The 20844-nt window shown below is 40.3% G+C and overlaps 1 protein-coding gene across 8 annotated transcripts in view; it reads left to right on the top strand.

Annotated features, from left to right (window-relative positions):
• LOC126167729 (intersectin-1) overlaps positions 1 to 20844 on the top strand; it is a 299692-nt gene that overhangs the window by 99389 nt on the left and 179459 nt on the right. For all 8 annotated transcript variants that reach the window (XM_049920505.1, XM_049920504.1, XM_049920503.1 and 5 more), the window contains exons 15-18: positions 9790 to 9884; positions 9964 to 10142; positions 11343 to 11454; positions 20196 to 20403. In XM_049920505.1, coding sequence (XP_049776462.1) covers positions 9790 to 9884; positions 9964 to 10142; positions 11343 to 11454; positions 20196 to 20403 — 594 coding nt within the window. The remainder of the gene's footprint in view (positions 1 to 9789; positions 9885 to 9963; positions 10143 to 11342; positions 11455 to 20195; positions 20404 to 20844) is intronic.

Genomic DNA, 20844 nt, shown 5'->3' with positions numbered 1-20844 from the left:
TGTGTGTATGTTGGTGTTTGTTTGTGTGTCTATCGACCTGCCAGCGCTTTCGTTTGGTAAGTCACATTATATATATATATATATATATATATATTTAAAAAGAAAGATGATGAGACTTACCAAACAGAAGCGCTGGCAGGTCGATAGACACACAAACAAACACAAACATACACACAAAATCTAGCTTTCGCAACCAACGGTTGCCTCGTCAGGAAAGAGGGAAGGAGAAGGAAAGACAAAAGGATATGGGTTTTAAGGGAGAGGGTAAGGAGTCATTCCAATCCCGGGAGCGGAAAGACTTACCTTAGGGGGAAAAAAGGACAGGTATACACTCGCGCGCACAAACACACATATCCATCCATCCATACAAGACCAATATATATATATATATATATATATATATATATATATAAATGAGATCCATCCTTCATGAAATCCTCCCCACTCCACCAAGAGTGTCTTTCCGCCGTCCACCTAACCTTCGTAACCTCTTAGTTCATCCCCATGAAATCCCCAAACCACCTTCCCTACCCTCTGGCTCCTACCCTTGTAACCGCCCCCGGTGTAAAACCTGTCCCATGCACCCTCCCACCACCACCTACTCCAGTCCTGTAACCCGGAAGGTGTACACAATCAAAGGCAGAGCCACGTGTGAAAGCACCCACGTGATCTACCAACTGACCTGCCTACACTGTGATGCATTCTATGTGGGAATGACCAGCAACAAACTGTCCATTCGCATGAATGGACACAGGCAGACAGTGTTTGTTGGTAATGAGGATCACCCTGTGGCTAAACATGCCTTGGTGCACGACCAGCACATCTTGGCGCAGTGTTACACCGTCCGGGTTATCTGGATACTTCCTACTAATACCAACCTATCCGAACTCCGGAGATGGGAACTTGCTCTTCAATATATCCTCTCTTCCCGTTATCCACCAGGCCTCAATCTCCGCTAATTTCAAGTTGCCGCCACTCATACCTCACCTGTCATTCAACAACGTCTTTGCCTCTGCACTTCTGCTTCGACTGACATCTCTGCCCAAACTCTTTGTCTTTAAATATGTCTGCTTGTGTCTGTATATGTGTGGATGGATATGTGTGTGTGTGCGAGTGTGTACCCGTCCTTTTTTCCCCCTAAGGTAAGTCTTTCCGCTCCCGGGACTGGAATGACTCCTTACCCTCTCCCTTAAAACCCACATCCTTTCGTCTTTCCCTCTCCTTCCCTCTTTCCTGATGAGGCAACAGTTTGTTGCGAAAGCTTGAATTTTGTGTGTATGTTTGTGTTCATTTGTGTGTCTGTCGACCTGCCAGCACTTTCATTTGGTAAGTCACATCATCTTTGTCTTTAGATATATTTTTCCTTCGTGGAATGTTTCCTTCTATTATAACTATATATATATATATATATATATATATATATATATATTAGGAAGAAGGTAGAAGGTAGGGGTGTCGGTGGAGTCAGGAGGAGGTTGATGGAGTCAGGTGAAAGATTTTGTAGGGGGCCTAAGGTTCTGAGGATTCCTTGAAGCTCCGCCTGGACATCAGGAATGGGATTACCTTGGCAACTTTTTAGACATTGTTATATATATATATATATATATATATATATATATATATATATATATATATATATATATATATATATATATATATATATATATATATATAATAGAGGGAAACATTCCACGTGGGAAAAATATGTTTAAAAAGAAAGATGATGAGACTTACCAAACAAAAGCGCTGGCAGGTCGATAGACACACAAACATACACACAAAAGTCTAGCTTTCGCAACCAACGGTTGCCTCGTCAGGAAAGAGGGAAGGAGAGGGAAAGACAAAAGGATTTGGGTTTTAAGGGAGAGGGTAAGGAGTCATTCCAATCCCGGGAGCGGAAAGACTTACCTTAGGGGGAAAAAAGGACAGGTATACACTCGCACACACACACATATCCATCCGCATATACACAGACACAAGCAGACATTTGTAAAGGCAAAGAGTTTGGGCAGAGATGTCAGTTGAGGCGGAAGTACAGAGGCAAGGATGTTGTTGAATGACAGGTGAGGTATGAGCGGTGGCAACTTGAAATTAGCGGAGGTTGAGGCCTGGTGGGTAACGAGATGAGAGGATATACTGAAGGGCAAGTTCCCATCTCCAAGGATGCTGCGAAATGCTGCCGTGTCGATGAGTACCAAAACACAGGTCTTGTGGAGACTCGTGTGCCCTGAATGCAATAGTGCACCAAATCGCTATCTAACTCCGCACTTGCATGATCTTACAACCACAGCGGCTGGCTCTGAGGTGTTAAGTGTTATCGTTTTTTGGAAGGCTTATCATGAGGTTCTGGTAGCACCAGATGATGTGATGTGAAAATAGTGCGGTTATCATGTATTTTAGCTGATCTGAATATGTGCAAATGCCGTTTGGAATTATGAATGCTGTACAGACATTGCAGTGGTTCGTTGATGAGGTCCTACACTGCTTGAACTTCTGTTTTGCTTATCTGGACGATGTGTTAAATTTTTCTACTTCTGCTTCTGAGCACAAAAACCACTTACAGATGATTTTTGGAAGACTTGATGAATATGGATTGCAGACAAGTAAAGACAAATGTATTCTTGACAAAGACACAGTTAATTTTTTAGGACATCGAATAACCCTGGAAAGAATTAAACCCTTGTAATCTAAAGGAGACTTGTTGCAGACAGTACCACTTCTGGAAACACATACAGTTATGCCGTTTCTTGGGAGTGGTCAGTTTTTACAGGTGGCCGAGGCATGGACACAGCTCACAGCAGTGCTTTCAGGTAGCGATTTACAGGGACAGCGATTTTTTTGTATGGACTCCAGAGATGTTAACTGTGTTTCACAAAGTTAAATCATCCTTGTGACAAGTGCTGCTTCTCGCTCATTTCATACCTTCAGCACCATTAGGTTTAGTCATCAAAGGAATTCTCATCACTGCAGATGTAACATCTGCGTGTGGTTAGCCTACTATAAGAGAGCGATTTTTTAGCAGTAGAAGGGATGATAACTGTCAAAATGCAACTTTGGTTGACCAACACCTCCAACCAATTGCACATAGCTTGGCCTCTCATATTAAAGATACGAACCATTTCCTTCACAGACTCTCCAAAGTCTCCCCACCTAATTACCATCTGGATTCCTGCTGATGCCATTTCTGATACCAATCATTCTCTTTTCCAAAGTCCTTCCAGCTCTAAATCAAACATCACATTACATATACATTAATCAATTACATCCTCACACATTACTACTACTTTGGTGGGGACACACACAAACAAATTAGTGGAGTGGACATGGGCACTTCCATGGCGCCCTCCTATGAAAATCTGTGTATGTGCTATCTTCCAAGAACCTTTCCAATCTCCCAAAACATCAAACCCCTTGTCTGACAATGGTTTATTAAAGATATCTCCATTATCTGCACACAGGCCAATACAAGCGCACTCATTCGTCCACAGCTTCAACGTCTTCTTTCCCATTCACGTCATCTGGTTCTCCTCACCCCAATGAACTACCTTCCTTGACATTGCCCACCATGTATCGGACAGTCCCATCCATACTTTTGTCAGTAACAGATGCACTAACCATCAATTTCATGGAAGTGCACATGGCCACACCACGAATTTGTTTGTGTGCACTCCCATCAAAGCAGTAGTAATGTGTGAGGATCTAATTGGTTAGATGTATAAGAAATATGATGATTGCTTTAGAATTGGGAGGACTCTAAAAGAGAGAGTGCTCAATATCAGAAGTGGCTGCAGCAGCAGTGACAAATGGGGATCCACATGGTAATTAGGTGGGAATTTTTGAGTCCGTGAAGGAAATAGCTTGTACGTTAAATATAAGAGGCCGGGCTACATGCAATTGGTTGGAGGTGTTGGTCAACCAATGTGGCCATTCTTTTATTTTGAGCACAGTAACCAGCTGCAGTGGGGCATGTAAGATTGTTCTGTTTATGGATTTTGGGAAGTATGTAGAAGGTGGGCACGTGGAAAATTATTGGAGTGAGGAGGGAAACTGATTCGAGAAGAAATAATTCTGGGATAGGATGGGTGCTTTCAATAGGGATGAGAGGCTATCTTTGACTTACAAATAGGATCACTGTGATAGATTTGGCAAACACCTCCTGTCAGTTAGTCACTGTGATTCATTACTATAGTGGTGGAGCTTTAGTCCGCAGGGCGGATGATTAAATCTGGGCCTGTCTTGAGGTTGTGAATGACTGTTTGTTCTTCCATTGAGACGTTTCTGTTCTTGGGAAAGTATCTGGTGAAAGATGGTAACACCAAATTGGAGACAAGGAATTCCTGAAATGTAACCTTGGCGTGGTTTGGAGGGAGAGGGTCTCAGTAGGGTGGTAATACGAACTGGAAGAGAAAAGTTGTGTGTTGGTATTTGGTTGGCTTTAGTTGGAGGGATTGATAGCGAAGAAGTGTTTCCACAGTAGGGATCAAGATAAGGTCTTGGACAAGTCAAATGTGGTAGAACTTGGATGTGGGACTGAAGGTGAGACCTTTGGATAGGACTGGAACTTCTGTACGGATGAGATATTTGGTGGGTAGGTTGGCAACAATGTTTTGGGTTTATATAGGTCCTGATTTTCATAGGATGATAGGAGTTTCGGGGGATATGGGTAATGTGAAAGGTCAACAAGACAGGGTTTAGTGTTATGAGCAGTTGGCAAAGGAGTTCATTGGAATGTGATTGGTATTGATGGATAGTAATGCTCCAATGTGAGAGTAGGATGTCAATAAATTTAATAATTTTTGGGGCTGGTGGAATGCTCTTGCAATGTTTCAATTTAGGAGATGTGTTGTAGGTAGTTGATGTTGCACAGTATTATTGTACAGCAGAATAATTTTATTGTGCTTGTTTAATTTTTTAAAAAAAGGTTCTACCAGATGATCTCAGAACAGAGAAGGCTAGCTCTGGGCTGGTGTGCCAGCAGCAATGTCAACAAGGTGTACTGCCGACATAACAGACATCAGGAACAGAGGCGAGCATTACCACACAACCACCAAGTAAGGATTGCAGAAGTTCAAATGTTGCAGTGCTCCATAACAAGGCACTGTGATGTAACACTACGTAACTTCACCACTGCAAAGTCAAATGTAGTCAAAAAGACCCAAGCTCAGCAACCCAGAATAATTATTGAATCACCACAGCAAGGCAAGGAGTGTTGAAGGGTCTAATATATGAGGGAAAATGTGCTGATACACCGAGAACCACAATGTCGTAGGTGTGGGCTCAGTCCTTTAAATAACAAGACTTTCGGAGCTCAAAGACACTTTCTCATGCTGCCATTCTGTTCATGTTGCAAGAACCAGAGAGAGTAGCAGTCTGTTTTGTTTCAGTGAAACCACAACAAGCAAATAGATGAGCTGCCTGTTACCTGCTTGCTCACTTAAACAGAAAACTGCAACCAGCCTGATGCATACCACAGTCATGGTCTGTCATTGCTGTCCAATGGGTCATTGCAGATGAGAAGACTGGCATGTGACCACCCCTTCTCCACTACGGGTCATCATGGATGGTCTGCAAGATGCGATCTCCAAACTGACCGTGCATTGCATGTTAGTGCATCCTCCTTCCCAACTCCTGAGTCACCTGGCCAACTCATGAACACCTGCTGTAGTCTTGGTCAATCCATGGTGGATGACGGGCCTTGTCTTCACAGCAGTCAGCAACTTGGACCACAGTCTGCCGTCTCCACCTAGGGGGTGTGATTGGCTTTCTTCAAGAGTGCTGAGCTGGGAGCTGCACTGTATCGCAGAATATTTGGTGGGCAATGCTTTATCGTACTTGTGATGCCATCAGCACATAAAGTGACTGTAGTACTGATCCATGGAGCAATGTCATGTCTTGCTGATAGCACATCAGCACTTCTTCGTGGCACATGCACTTACATCCGACTACTAACTGATGCTCTGAAGATATTTCTAAGTCTGTTAACTCAACAGGAGAAACAAATGTTACTGCAGATACCACTGTGTTACTGATGCGTCAAGATGTAAACTGAACCGCTCACCCACAATCTGTTCTTTGCCCCCTGTTCACAATGCAACCCCAGCTCCCCAGGTCACAACAGTATCTTGAAGAGGGAGCAAATGCGATTTGGCAATGCACACACAGTGTAGATTGGCTTCTGTAGTATAAGGTAATTGAGGGATAGAGATTGACAGACTCTGAAAGTTTGAATGTCATTGTGAAAACAAGGATTATGTCCAGAGACAGGAATTTTCATGCGTAGAAAGAAGCTCTGCTCTTCTCAACCAATACCTCGGACAAGTTGCCCATAGCCTAGCCTCTCTTATTAAAAATATAAATGACTGCCTCTATTAACTCTTGCCAACCAAACCCCATTACCACCTGAATCCCTACTTGTCCTGTTGGTGCTGCCTCCTTGCACACTAACATCCACCGTGTCAATGGCCTTGCTGCTACGCTCCCCTAATGTTCTTCAGACTCCAGACCAACCACCTTATTCCGTATACATCTAACCAGTTACCCTGTCCTGTCATATTAATGTGATCACCTGTCAAAAACTTGAATAACCACCTTCGTCAATGAAGTTCTGGAAGGTATCGACAGGAATGTGGAGCCATGATGACTCTAGTGCTGTTGCCTGCTGCACTAGGTTTCTCAGTTTAGGGTCCACGGTGTTACCAGCCCAAATGAGGTGGTCCCACAGATTCTCAATTGGGTTTATATCTGGGGAATTTAGTGGCCAGGAGAGTATGGCAAACTTATCCTGGTTCTGTTCAAACCACACAGGTGCACTGTGAACTGTGTGACTAATTGCACTGTCCTGCCAGTACATGCCATTATGCCAAGGAAAAGTGGGGGTGGACATGGTCCCCAAAGGACAGATTCATACTTCTGTTGATCTATTGTGCCTTTCAAAATCATGAGATCACTCGGGGAATGCCATGAAATCATTGTCCCAGACAATAACACTCCCTTCCCCTCCCTGCACTTTTCCGATGATTGTTGCTGGGTGGTTGCTTTCAGAAGTTTCACACCGTACGTGCCAACAGCCATCTGTCACATGGAGCATAAACCATGATTAAGCTGAAAAAGCCACCTTTTGACACTCAGTGGTCTAGTCACAGTATCAAAATGCAAAATCCAACCTTCGTTGTCGATGAACAGCAGCAACATTCGTGGAATGGTTGTTGAGGAGACACTGTTGGTAACCCCATAGTTCATCTGTACTGTCAGTTGCCCAGCAGTTGCGTGTCTATTCACCTGTAGGTATCTCTGCAACCTTCGTTTACCCCTGTCATGTATGGCCTGTTGTGGGCCCCAGTTGCCTCAGTCCCAATTTTGGATAGCGCCACTTTGCCATGTGCGCGTATACTTTGGCCACGGTGGCACGGGAACAATTTACAAAGTAAGCTGTTTCGGAAATGTTTCCACCCTAGCTCTAAAGCCAGTGGTCATGCCCTTTTGGGATGTCAGTTAAATTGCTCATTTTGTGCATTATGACAAAGACTGCACTTTTTTTTTTCCTGAAGTACTTTATATACCTTCCACTGTAGTACTGCCCCATGCCATCTGTGAATGGTTACTGCTCAGTGACATTGAACATAGACTGACGTCAAATTAATGTGACTGGACCATAACAGGGCTAACATTCAAGTACTACTTCTTTGCTGGGAAGATATACAAACGAATCTGTGGCCCACTCATGGCCACCGGTTTGACATCCTCCAATGCCAATCATTTAATGGGCCATGTAGAAGAAATCTTTCGTGTATCCCAAAACCACAAACCCCATGTCTGGTTCAAGTTCATTAACATTACCATCATGATCTGGATCCAGGGCTAAGACATCCTGTCTTCGTTCCTACAGTCTCATCTCTACTATCCAGTTCAGCTGGTCCTCCTTGGCACAGCATGGTATGTTTTGTGGATGTTAACCTGTACCTCACTAATGGTTCTATCCATACTTCTATTCATATCAATTCCACTAACCATCAACAGCACTTGCATTTTGACAGCTGTCATCCCTTCCAAACCAAAAAATAATTCCTATATAGTGTGATCACCCTTGGATGTTGCATGTGCATGACAAGGAATGCCTTGCCCACTGTGCGGAAGCTCTCAGTAAGCCTCATACACAGGTGCTATCTCCCAAACTTACTTCACAAATGTTTTTCCCATTCCACATCCCCCACACTTTCCAAATAGTCCCCCTCACCCCACCTCATCCCAACGCCAATATGGAGTGGAACACCTGAATCACATCCTTCACCAGGCCTTTGACTATCATTGTGCCAGGAAATGACATATACTCTACCCACAATCCTTTACATTCCTCCTAAACTGGTATTCTGCTGCCCACATGACCTGCACAATATCATGGTCCATCACTATGCCACTTGCACTCTTTACCCCTTGCCATATGGGTTATATCCCTGTGGAAGACCTTGTGCAAGACCTGTTAGATTCACCCACCCAGCACATCTTATTCCAGTCCCATCTCAGGCTTATCATGTTGTATCAGAAGCAGTGCCGCCTGTGAATGCAGCGGTGTCATACAGCAGTTATCCTTGCAACACATCCTCTGTTTCCATAATCTTATAGACATAACTCTCCACTAACCCTCTGCACCCACACCCTATTCCCGAGACAACCATTTTATCTGTTCTGTCACCCCTTCCAAATCCATTCCCCCAATGATGACTGCAGATGTCTTAACTCACAGTTTCCAAAGTGAAATTTGCCATGTTCTTGCTCACCTGATGTTGTACCAATGTGTTGGGTCACTGCCAAATCTACCAGCAACATTCGCACTATAAGGATACTGATAACCTCTGGCTCTTTAAAGAATCTAATTGCCACGTATAAAACAGCTTCAGACATCTGATTGCTTTACAAATGAGTTACTGTGTTAAATGTGCATCTCAATGATATAATTTTCCAGGTACATTCAGGTAGATACCATCTGCAAAGTGTCTTATGAATAGAGTTAGTAGTAAAGGAGTAATAAAACAAAATTCCGTGTCTAGTGCTGAAGTTTTAATGCATTAACATCAAATATGTTGTAAATGATAAACTGTTTTCCTTTCAATGGGTTTTGCTACCAGTCATGATTTTCTTTTATTCATAGCTTATGCAACACATTTTGGGAAATGGTTCCCATTTTCAGTTGCATTTTCTCTGTGTACTATGCCATTTTTACATACTGTTTTTGATATGCCTGAAGTTTTGCCTTGTGTGTTAGCTTTACTGTCGTACACTTTCTTAAAACCATTTATAATGGACAAAATTGCAGGTTTTTCTTTAATTGCATTATGGGGGATGTCAGTGAGAAAAAGAATTGAAACTATGTGTAAAGTTTGTTTGAAGTTGCTTAGTTCTCTCATTCTCAAATACTGGATGACTGAAGTCCATACATTTGTGTGCTATCGGTTATGCTGGCTCAAGACAAACAAACAGTTTCTGGCTGTAAAGCTTGTCTTTTTATGTTAAACATTTATCATAAGAGTATATTTCTTAATGAGTAGACTGTGACGCCATTTTAAATTTTTTAATTCAATCAGTAATCAGATGAAATATTGAAGATAAAATTTTTGTTGCCTATGGAAGCCAGTTGATCACTTTCTATATACAAGTCTAGTGACCTCCTTGCGACTATTTGAGAGAAACTGAATGGTAGGAAGGTTGCCTCAAGTTACCAACTTGTCTTTGCGTTTGCTGCTTCCCTTAAAAATAGAAGCTTAACTGAATATTACCATTGTTCTTTTTTTGCAGCGGTAAATGGAAACTTGCTCAAATACCGTGCCCTTTACGAGTTTGTTGCTCGTAACAGTGATGAACTGTCATTCCAGCCAGGAGATATAATTATGGTAACTATATGTTTAAGTTATGGTTTGTGCTGTGTCATATTCCTTACCATAAACAAATAAAAATGTAATTATTTAATAGGTTGCTGCCAACCAAAATGCTGAACCTGGATGGTTAGCAGGAGAACTAAGGGGACAAACTGGCTGGTTTCCTGAATCCTACGTGGAATTTATAGATAGTCCTGTAACAGTCCTGGAGGATTCATCTGCTTTTCCTCCTGATGTTATCATAGCAGAGTCTCAAGCTAAACGACAACTTGAGTAAGATTATTTTTCTGTTCTGTGACTTACTATCAGTGAAATGTGAAATATTTTAAAACAATTATTTATTTGAGGGCTATAAAGCCCAGACAGAGGTCTGTATGTGGCAATGTTTGTGTTTCAATGGTTCATATGCTTACTTTGCAGGGATTTATTCAGATCTGTTATTCTACTCTGTGGAATGTAGTAGTGTTGCTGTCCATTGCACATGTAACTTATTTTCTCATATTTTGAGTTACATGAAGCTGAGTATGTTTACCAAGGGTCAAACATGATACATCAATGATTTTTAAGGGGTTAATGAACCTATAGACAGACAAAAGGGTGCCTCTGAGATTACTACTGAAATAAGTCAAATAGCTGAACCCATCTGGGAAGAATGATAATTTGCTTATTTCATGACCTCATCTGTTGCAGAGAATACTATCTTGGATTTATATTGGACATGTAGTGTCCCTATTTCCAAATTCTTTCCATACAGGACAAATGTGAAGAAGATTAACTTGTTCCCGTAGTACCCCCCAGTGGAGACAATATGAAACAATGATGGTCAGACTGTGAGATCTTTTTACTTAAAAGTTCACTTTGTTTTCAACATAATTTGCTTTTATGTTAATGCCCTTCATCCAGCACTTTTTCCAGTGTGTAGATAACATGCACAAAGAATTAAGTTATTCTGACTTTTTTCTCATATATCATATAGCAGCCAGCTACTTCAGTCATAAAACAAATTAGTACACACAATAATTCAAACTCTTTTTCAAAGTGGTCCACCCATTTTTGACAAATAGTTATGGCATTTGAATTTGATTGAACTTTGTCAGATGCGGAACACACCTTGCACAGAGCTCTCCCATTGAATTGTTGGAAATTTACCGCACTATTTTTTTCATTTCATGCCTCTGACATCGTCTGCTTCATATACTTCTAATCTCTCCCAACTTTCCAGTAAGTGTGTGTGTGTGTGTGTGTGTGTGTGTGTGTGTGTGTGTGTGTGTGTCAGTTCTTTACTCAGAATGTGGAAACTAAATTCTAAGGCTAAAGAACTAGTTGATCTTATTTGTGCCACATTAATGGATCTGATTTATCTAGAATCATATTTTTGCTCAGATTCATAATCTCATGCTTTTCCACACTTAATTCAGTTGCTTCTTAGTGATTATGTAATTATTTGTAATATACTGTTAATCTCTTTTTAAGGGGAATTGCAGAAGTTCCAGAAAACGTCAGTGATAATGGTTCTGTTGTGGAAGTTTCTGGTGATGTTGGTCCACAGGTGCTTGATGAAATGGCTAGTCCTGTACTTGGACAGGTAATGTAATTTTTACCTAATAAATTTTTGCGTATAGTGCATTAAGAGCTGTTAGTTAACCTCATAATTGGATTATTTAAGCACTGAGTTTCCTAGTGATATCTTAATGTCGCCAGAATCCACTCAGTTTTATTGTAAGATTTCAACAACAGTTGCATTGTTTTTAAGGTTTTTATTTGTATAAATGGTTAAAATTCTTCTGGTTTAAGGCTTAGAATCATATTTTGGTCACGTTAACAGAATTTGATAGTTCATTATATGTGAATATTTTCAGCTGATGCATTTTTAAATTCAGTTTAAAATACAGGTCTCCCATTCATCTCAATAGTTTATTAGGTCATTGCAAGGAAAACCATATTACCGTGTTCAGAGTAATAAATAATGCACTTTGATATGTAAACACATCTTTCCCAGGGTTCATAACTGCCTTACTTTCATTCACGCAAATATTTTTTTCCTCATAGAACATCCTTTAACAGTGTAAGCATAATTACTCAGACTACGAATTTTTCAATGCGAGAAGTGTGATGTTCACAGAGAACACACAGTCATATGCAAATGATTGTGGGTTTATGGATTGCACAATTAAGTTTAGAAGAATATCTTAAAGATTACCTTTTAGGATTACTAGATTTAAACAAACTTTCTTTTTTCCTTTCTGATAGACTGTTTCATGTCTCACTGTGATTTAATAAATGAATATTGTATTAGATTTGAAGTCTCCTTGATGTTGTTATTATGCTCTTGACTAATGAAATTATGAGATAGGAGAAAAATTCTCTTTCTCCACAACCCCACCGCTGTCTGGCAGCTTATTCTGCAAATATGGAAATCCGAGGGGATTAGTTATGACTATTAAATGATAAAGAGAAAGCTTTCTTTACCTTTTTGCTATCTTTTTTATTATTTTTCTGAACACACAATCATATTTGCTACTTTTATGTGCTAAATACATTAGAAGTCAAGCCTCCACAAAATGACAGCTGAGCCTATTACCAAAAGTGTCTATCTGCTATGAATAAGTAACCAGAACAATCTCTGATAATGTCCATGCCATCGCAGTGACAAAGACAATTGCTCAATCAGAGAATAAAGGAACAGGTACATTGCTGTCTTACTAAGAATGGCAGAGGATAGCATATTAAAATACATCACACTAAAAATACTTTGCTACATTGGAGTCTTTAAAATAAACATGAGATGTTATAACAGATACTTCACACAAAATGAAGCATGAGATTTTGGCAGGACTACGAAGAAAGTCAGTAGGTAATGCTGTCAGTAGGTAATGCTGTCTCCAACCCAAAGGTTTGTTTGAACACCAGGTACTTTACAAGGCTTGGTCCACTGTGTGGTGGCATGTCCTTGCTTTCCAAGTGAGCTTTAAACTGAGTTACCCAGCCATACATAGGGGAATCGACAGTAAAACGCTTTCTGTGTAACAGTTAAGATAGTTTTGTGTGATATCAAACATATATTTATGACTTCCACTTAAGTGTTGCTGCTGTAACAAGAAGTCACTGCGTCTGGAATCGGTGTAAAAATTCATTTAGTATTGAAATTACTGTTTGTTATTGTCATTTCATAGACTTTAGTTGACATGCATGTTCTCCTTGTTTCTGGCATTTTGTTTGCTTTAGTATCGATTTTGAGTTGAAAATATGCTATAAAGAGGAGAAGCATATGACAGAAATGATTTGTGAAATCCTTTGTGAGTCGTCGTGTAATGAAACCAATGTATTTGACAACAGTTCACATTACATGTCATCTGAAAGTGTTTCTATGTCTAGATTTGCTTGGAAGTGCAGATATTATTTTCATGTATTATGCTGTTATAAATGCTTCTCCTGCAGGCACATCAGGAAATGAATTGGTCTACATGCTTAATCTTCTATGTATACTCCTGTTAGAAGTAGAGAAAGATGTAACTCTGATGACAGCTGACAAATGTAGATGAAATTCCTGACATAATTGCATACACAGGCTCTTGTGAATTGAAACAGATTGGAAGACTTGACGAATGAAGTAAACCTTTAGATAGATGTTCAAACTATGGGAGAAATGAAACAAATCCTTGCTATTTTTCTGCCAGTAAGAGAGATACTTGGCACAGGAGTATAATTCTGCTGAAATTTTTGCCATTTTGCCAAAAGATCATCTCATAAATATGTTACCCATGTTTCAACTGAAAGCCAACACAAAGGCAAAAAAGAAAGGTAAACAAAGGTTTTATGCACATTTATAAAGATAGGCTGCTCCTGAATTAGTAGAGACAGAAATTTGAAATGTTATTATCCAGAAGAAGCCATAACGTTTGATGAAGGGACTTATCTCTTTTAAGGGGAGAGTAGGCTTCATGGTTTGTATGGCCAATATGGAATGAAGCCATAGTCCATTCCGAATCCAGAACTGACAATGTATGGAATTTTGAAGCATATCACAGGAAAGATGAGGCAGTAGATAGCAGTATAGTGTTGACATATTTGACCAGCAAACTGATAACTATATACTGACTAGTGAATCATTATGACCACTTCCCACCGCAATATTGAGAGGTGTGTGGCGACATTGTGAGCATGAGACACAGTAAGGGAAGTATATAAGGAGAGCAGTGATGAATGAGAAAACATTCTTGCTATGATACAGGTCATAAATGGGAAAATCCACTGATATCAGTGACTTTGAGAAAGGGCAAATTATGGCCCTTCTTTGAAACGTGAAACTGGTCAGATGTTTGTGTGCTACTAAGTGTGCATCTATGGAAAGTAGTTGATGGATGGTGAAACCATGAGTAGGTGACCAGGTGTTGGACAACTCTACCTCATCACAGAACATGACAGTTTGACTGTAAAGCAGGTTAGGTAGTAAAACTTCCTGGCAGATTAAAACTGTGCCCCCGACCGAGACTCGAACTTGGGACCTTTGCCTTTCACGGGCAAGTGCTCTACCATCTGAGCTACCAAAGCATGACTCACGCCCGGTCCTCACAGCTTTACTTCTGCCAGTATCTCGTCTCCTACCTTCCAAACTTTACAGAAGCTCTCCTGCGAACACTTCACTGCAGAGTGAAAATCTCATTCTGGAAACATCCCCCAGGCTGTGGCTAAGCCATGTCTCCACAGTATCCTTTCTTTCAGGAGTGCTAGTTCTGCCGGGTTCGCAGGAGTGCTTCTGTAAAGTTTGGAAGGTAGGAGGCGAGATACTGGCAGAAGTGAAGCTGTGAGGACCGGGCGTGAGTCGTGCTTCGGTAGCTCAGATGGTAGAGCACTTGCCCACAAAAGGCAAAGCTCCCGAGTTTGAGTCTTGGTTGGGCACACAGTTTTAATCTGCCAGGAAGTTTCATATCAGCGCATACTCCGCTGCAGAGTGAAAATCTCGTTCAGGTTAGGTAGTAGTCTGTGGCTGATCTAATGACAGATTACAGTGCTAATTCAGGCATAAGTGTTTCATATCAGATCACTTGCCGCACATTGTTGAACATGGCACTCTGCAGCAGACAACCCCTACTTGTCCTCATGTTGACCCGGTGACATTATCAATTGCAAGTTCAGTGGGCCTGGGTTAACTTAGATTGCACACTGAGTAAATGGAAACATGTCGTGTGCTCAGATGATGCAAGTTTGTTGTTACATTAGGTCAGTGGGCATGGCCGTTTACACCACCATCCAGGTGAATGGTTACTCAAAGCTTGCATTGTGCTGTGAATGCAGCTCAGACTATGCTATTGCGGAGATTCATGTGGGTTTTCTTGTGATCTGGAATAGTAATTGAAGGACTATGACAGCTGTGGACTACATGAATATTATTGGTGACCAGTTGTGTGTCTTTCTGCTTGATATCCTCCCCAAGGGTGATGGCATCTTCAAGCAAGGTAACTGTCACAGAGCCAGATATGTACTACAGTGGTTTGAGGAGCATATTAGTGAACTCTTGTTTAATGTCTTGGGCATCAAGTGATCTGACCTGAACCTGATGGAACACACACTATTGTTCATAAGCTCCACACTCTCAAACCACCTGCATGTAATTTATGGAAACCGAGTGAGCTATGAATAGCCATTGCATGTAAGGTCTCTCCATGTCATGCATGATTGCTGTCATTTGCATTCCAAAGGTGAACCAAGCCACTATTAAGCAGATGGTCAGAATTGTTTGGTTTATCAGTGTAGGACATACTGTGCACATTAATTGTTTCTTAACAAATGTACAGTCAGCTGAAGATTTAGTTAAACCTAATAGTGGTCTTGTTGGTGTAGTAATGAACAGGTTAGACTGCTGAAAGCACTAAGGAGTGCAAAGCTAAAAGAAGTAAAACAAGTCTGCCATCACAAAAGTAACAAGCTTGTCTCGTGGTGGAAGGGTAAGATATATGTTTGGATGGTCAGACACAAAGGTGCAATGTAGATTATCAAAACAGAGATATCAAATGATAAAATAAAACTTGCAGCAATATTAGACTGTAACCAACACAGTGCTTTGGTTGTCCTATTTGACTGACAGTGAAATAATGGAGGAGGTGGGCTTTTGGCTGCGTTATAATGGTAATATCTAATGCCTGAAACTGCACAACACAATGACAAAAAACTCAATATAATGAAGTTTAGGCAGATAATATGTACTGACATGGTGTCTCCTGTGCAGAAATCAGCAGAGAGCTTTTCGTGAAGATCAGGAAGAGCATATTGACCGTCAGAAAAGCACTTCCTTAATAATTCCACAGTTGCAGAAGGGAAGAAAAAAGAACACTGGAGGTGTGTAGTACACAATGGAAAGAAAATGTTGCCAATAAGGGTGCATCATAAAAGTACAGCAAATGTAATGTTACAATATGTATCCCTTTTTGCTGTAAGTGGGTTATACTGAATTGACTATGAATGCAAAATTTCACTCTAATTTTGTATTTTATTTATTTGTCATTGAAATGGGTCTGTGGAAGAATTTGAACCAAAATAGTCATCCATTTATTTATGTAGTTAAATATGACAAATCTTTTTTAAATTTTTTCTGCAGTAAAATGCTAATGATTTGAAGTGTCATGTGGATTCAGTTTAAACTATTGATTTCAAAATTCATGTGTATTATGTGAAATGTCCACAAAAAGTAAAAAGGTTTTAAAATCCTGGCCACAAATTTCTGCAAAAAAAAAAGTAAGTGTCAATTACAAAGAATAGATTATAGTGAGTCTACTGGTAATGGCGTCAGCTACAAGACCAGCAAATTTAGACTTTGAATTATGGTACAGTGTAGTATTCTTCACATGTACGAATCATTCCCAGGTAAAAGAAGGGGTAAGTGCCAGGGAAAATCATAGAACTGGCTCAAGACAGAAACCCCAGACAGTTGGATTTGTTGTCCAACACCAAACCACTCCTTAACGGCAAACACACAAGGGGAAACTTACAAAGCCGAAGTATCTGAAAAAAGGAAAGTTAAAAAACTGTTATTACATAGCTATGGTGAACTGTATATTTGTACCAGCAGATCTGAACACCTGATTAGAAGAAATCTCCCTGTAGGCTGTGAGCTCCCTCGCTTTGGTGATAATACTTCCTTGTCAGTTATGATTTGTTTCATCATTAGAGTTATTTGATGATGTGTTTAGTGGACTCCAATGAGCACAGTGGATTGAGATGTCACAATTAGGTTATAATATTCCTTGTTGTTCAAAATCTGTTGTTGAGTTACAGTAACAAAATCATGCTATGTGATTTGAATAAAACTTCAACTTTCATAAATGCTTTAATGCTTGGACAACATTCACTACTTGCAAATTACTGTACAATATTATTCAGACGTGTGTCCCAACATATGGTACGCAGCTTGGCTACCAATAGAGTTGTAAGGGTGCCAGGCAGAGACATCTCTACATTGTTGGGATAGTGTTGCGGGCCGGGATTTTCACTGCCCGGGAACTGGGTGTTTGTGTTGTCCTTATCAATTCATCATCATCATTTGTGACAGTGGCTAGATAGAACTGGATAAAAAATTGTACTGTGCAAAAAACAGGGACTTTGTACCAGCACTGATGACCTTTCAGTTGAGCATTTCATCATCATGTAGAACATCTTTCAGCACTAGTAGAACATGGTAACAAGTTAACATTTATTTGTTCAGATTTACATTTCTGTGTCTTCTCGTCAGCCTCGGCTAATGCTTTGTGCAAGTGACACGGTGGAATTCTGCTGACTCTTCTTGTCAAGTAGACTGGCTGATCACCAATGCTGCTACATAAGCAATTCAGCTGAAGTCTTGTGGGCTGCCATCTGGCAGTCTGGAGGTGAAGCTGTAGAGTATGTGCATCATACTGTGTTAGAGCATCCTCAATCCACTCTGGAAGATGAGGATGACCCATGATGATCCATCGGTATGTAGCATGCTGTTGGAAGTCATGTAATCTGCTGATCGTGGCATTACCATACAGTTGGGGCTCTGGCACCCTCAGTCATCCCATCAGCAATGTGGTAGGTGGTGGCCAATGCAAAGTCCCATGAGTGGCAGGTCATGGTTATTCTGATGTTGTCATCACTGAAACGGCAAGCAGCGTGTTCACGAGAGGTGCTGGAATGTCTTACACATGGATGTCTCTACACCATAATAATCATTGAATCGAGTGCTTTGGTACAAATGTCATCAATCCTAATGACCAACTTCATTCAGAGATGGGGAACTTTGTTGTTATGGAGATTGGCAGAAGTTAATGACGTGAGGCTCTTTTATCACCACATGTTGCTTGCTTCTTTAATAGTGATCAGCAGTGCTTGTTCCAATGTGTTAACAATTTGTTATTGGCTCGTAACTGGGTTGACAAGTCTCTGAAATGTGTTCTTGCATCAGAGGTAGTGCTTGTTGCTTCATGTAACAAGAGCTAATGAATATATCCCTGTCTCTCTCAGTTGACACTATTCTGAATATGCAACTTGTGCCTGGCAAGTGCACCAATGCAGCAACATGTGCTCACATACGTAACAGACTTATACAGTGTTGATTGTTTCTTCCTGCTGCATAGCTATGTGGTTGTGCTAGTGTGACATAAAGAAAGTTCTTTCTCTTCTCTACTCTGCGGTGTAAGATAATACTACCTCTAACAGACAGTTTATGAGTGACTACATACATAGACTCCATTTTGAGTGCCACACAGGCACATGCTGTAAAACCAGAAACTGTAACACTAATTATTGAGCCCAGAAATGCGTAACCCTGTGTTGTCATGTGTCGCAGAGGCTGTATTTACTCTTTTATCAATTGAGATGCTGGCCCAACCTCTTTGCCTTTACATATGTCTGCCTGTGTCTGTATATGTGCGGATGGATGTGCGTGCGTGCGCATGCGTGCGCGCGGGCGTGTGCTTGCGTGCGCGTGCGAGTATATACCTTTCCTTTTTTTCCCCTAAGGTAAGTCTTTCCATTCCCGGGATTGGAATGACTCCTTACCCTCTCCCTTAAAACCCACATCCTTTCGTCTTTCCCTCTCTTTCCCTCTCTCCTGATGAAGCAACCTTGGGTTGCGAAAGCTTGAAATTTGTGTGTGTGTGTTTGTGTGTTTTTTATTGTGTCTATCTACCAGCGCTTTCTCGTTTGGAAAGTCAATACAAATAATGAGGTGTATTAAAGTAATAGAAGCCATATTTTCTCAAAGTACTGTGCAGATCATTTATTACTGCACACAGTATGAAGTTAAGTAAAGTTCGGCATAATTCCCTTATTTTACTCATTGTATTATTAAACTTGTTTTGGCAATGTAATTTTTACAGTTCAGGTAATCTAACAGATGATATAACTAGTAAATATTGTAATTATTTGTAAAGAAAGTTTTTTCTTTGTTTTTCAATTTTTCTGATAATCACCAGACAACATTGCCTGATGTTAGAATTGGCAGGATGGTTTGTAGACACTCCTACTTACATAAACTTTCTCTTTTAGCTTTTAAATAGTTATACAGTTGGTCTGTTTGCTGAAGCGTGTATGTGAATACTTAGTTTACTGATAACTGTATGATAATACTGTCACAAAAAACAGTCCCTTTCCATCTTATGATTTCTTTTATATCCAGTAGCAAAAATAAATAAAATTTTGATGCATTCAGGACGACGACAGTTCAATTTCACGTCCGGCCATCCTGATTTAGGTTTTCCGTGATTTCTCTAAATCGCTCCGGGCAAATGCTGGGATGGTTCCTTTGAAAGGGCACGGCTGAATTCCTTCCCTAATCCGATGAGACCAGATGACCTCGCTGTTTGGTCTCCTTCCCCAAACAACCCAACCCCAAAAAATTTTGTAGTATCTCATGAGATAATTACCCCCCCCCCCCCCTCCCCACTACCCTCCTCATAAAGCTTTGTCCTGCACAGTTATTTTGCGCAAGGAGACTTAAATCCAAAATATTACTGCATATTGTCTCGTGAAATGGTGAATAAAGTTAGTTTCAAATCCAAGCATGCGCACTGCTGTGTGATAAAAAAAAAAATTATCTTTATTCAAAATTGTTTGAGACCACACATTCTGCGTATATGTAGTTCTGATTCATTACATAAAATTTAGACAGTTATGACATGTAAAACAAGATCTTTCAGAAAGTGAATAAGTTGCTGCTAAAAGCAGTGTAGTTGGCTACTGTTTTTAAAACACAACTCCTACACTCATATTGCTGTGTTCAGTCTCTTGATCTGTGTTTCATGTGAGTATTGAATGATGAACTGTCTTTCTGCAAATTTTAGCTGCCTAACTTTTTTTTATGACTTGCAGGGTGATAATGTTGAAGACATGGAGGCACAAGCCCTTTATTCTTGGAGAGCCAGGAAGTCTAGTCAGTTGTCATTTAATAAGGGAGATGTTATCAGAGTCAAAGAACAACAAGAGCAGTGGTGTTACGGTGAACTAGCTGGTGTAGATGGTTGGTTTCCAAAATCTTATGTGAAGTTAACTCCTTCACAGTTGCAGGAAGGAGAAAAGGGTAGGTTTATATCTAATTGCAGGAACTATTTTCATAGATTATGAAAATACAAAAATTTACTCTGAATAAATAGTGGGTCCTCATGGTAGGTGCTGGATGGGTCTGTTTGGTCTACAGCAGTACACAAAATATTCCTCACAATTGCAATGTGTACTAAACAGGCTAATCAGTAGAAAGTAAGTCTGTATTATTTTGAAGTATATTTTATTTTGTAAAAAACATTTAAAGGGAATTGCAGATGCTAGATTTTTGGTCATTTTACGTCACATGAAAGTAACTTCCACCCCTACTATCCCTCTCATATTCGGTATATATTTGCCATGCATAATGGTACTACATTTACTTCATATGTCAGAAGACATTATTTTTGCACTATTATTCCACTCCCAATCACCAGAACATTCAGAATGGGCCACACACATACCTTTCAGTTTGTTCAGT

This window comes from Schistocerca cancellata, chromosome 1, assembly GCF_023864275.1.
Source record: "Schistocerca cancellata isolate TAMUIC-IGC-003103 chromosome 1, iqSchCanc2.1, whole genome shotgun sequence".
NCBI classification, from domain to species: domain Eukaryota; kingdom Metazoa; phylum Arthropoda; class Insecta; order Orthoptera; family Acrididae; genus Schistocerca; species Schistocerca cancellata.
The sequence above is the reverse complement of the archived record's forward strand: the minus strand, read 5'-3'. Positions and strand labels throughout refer to the sequence as shown.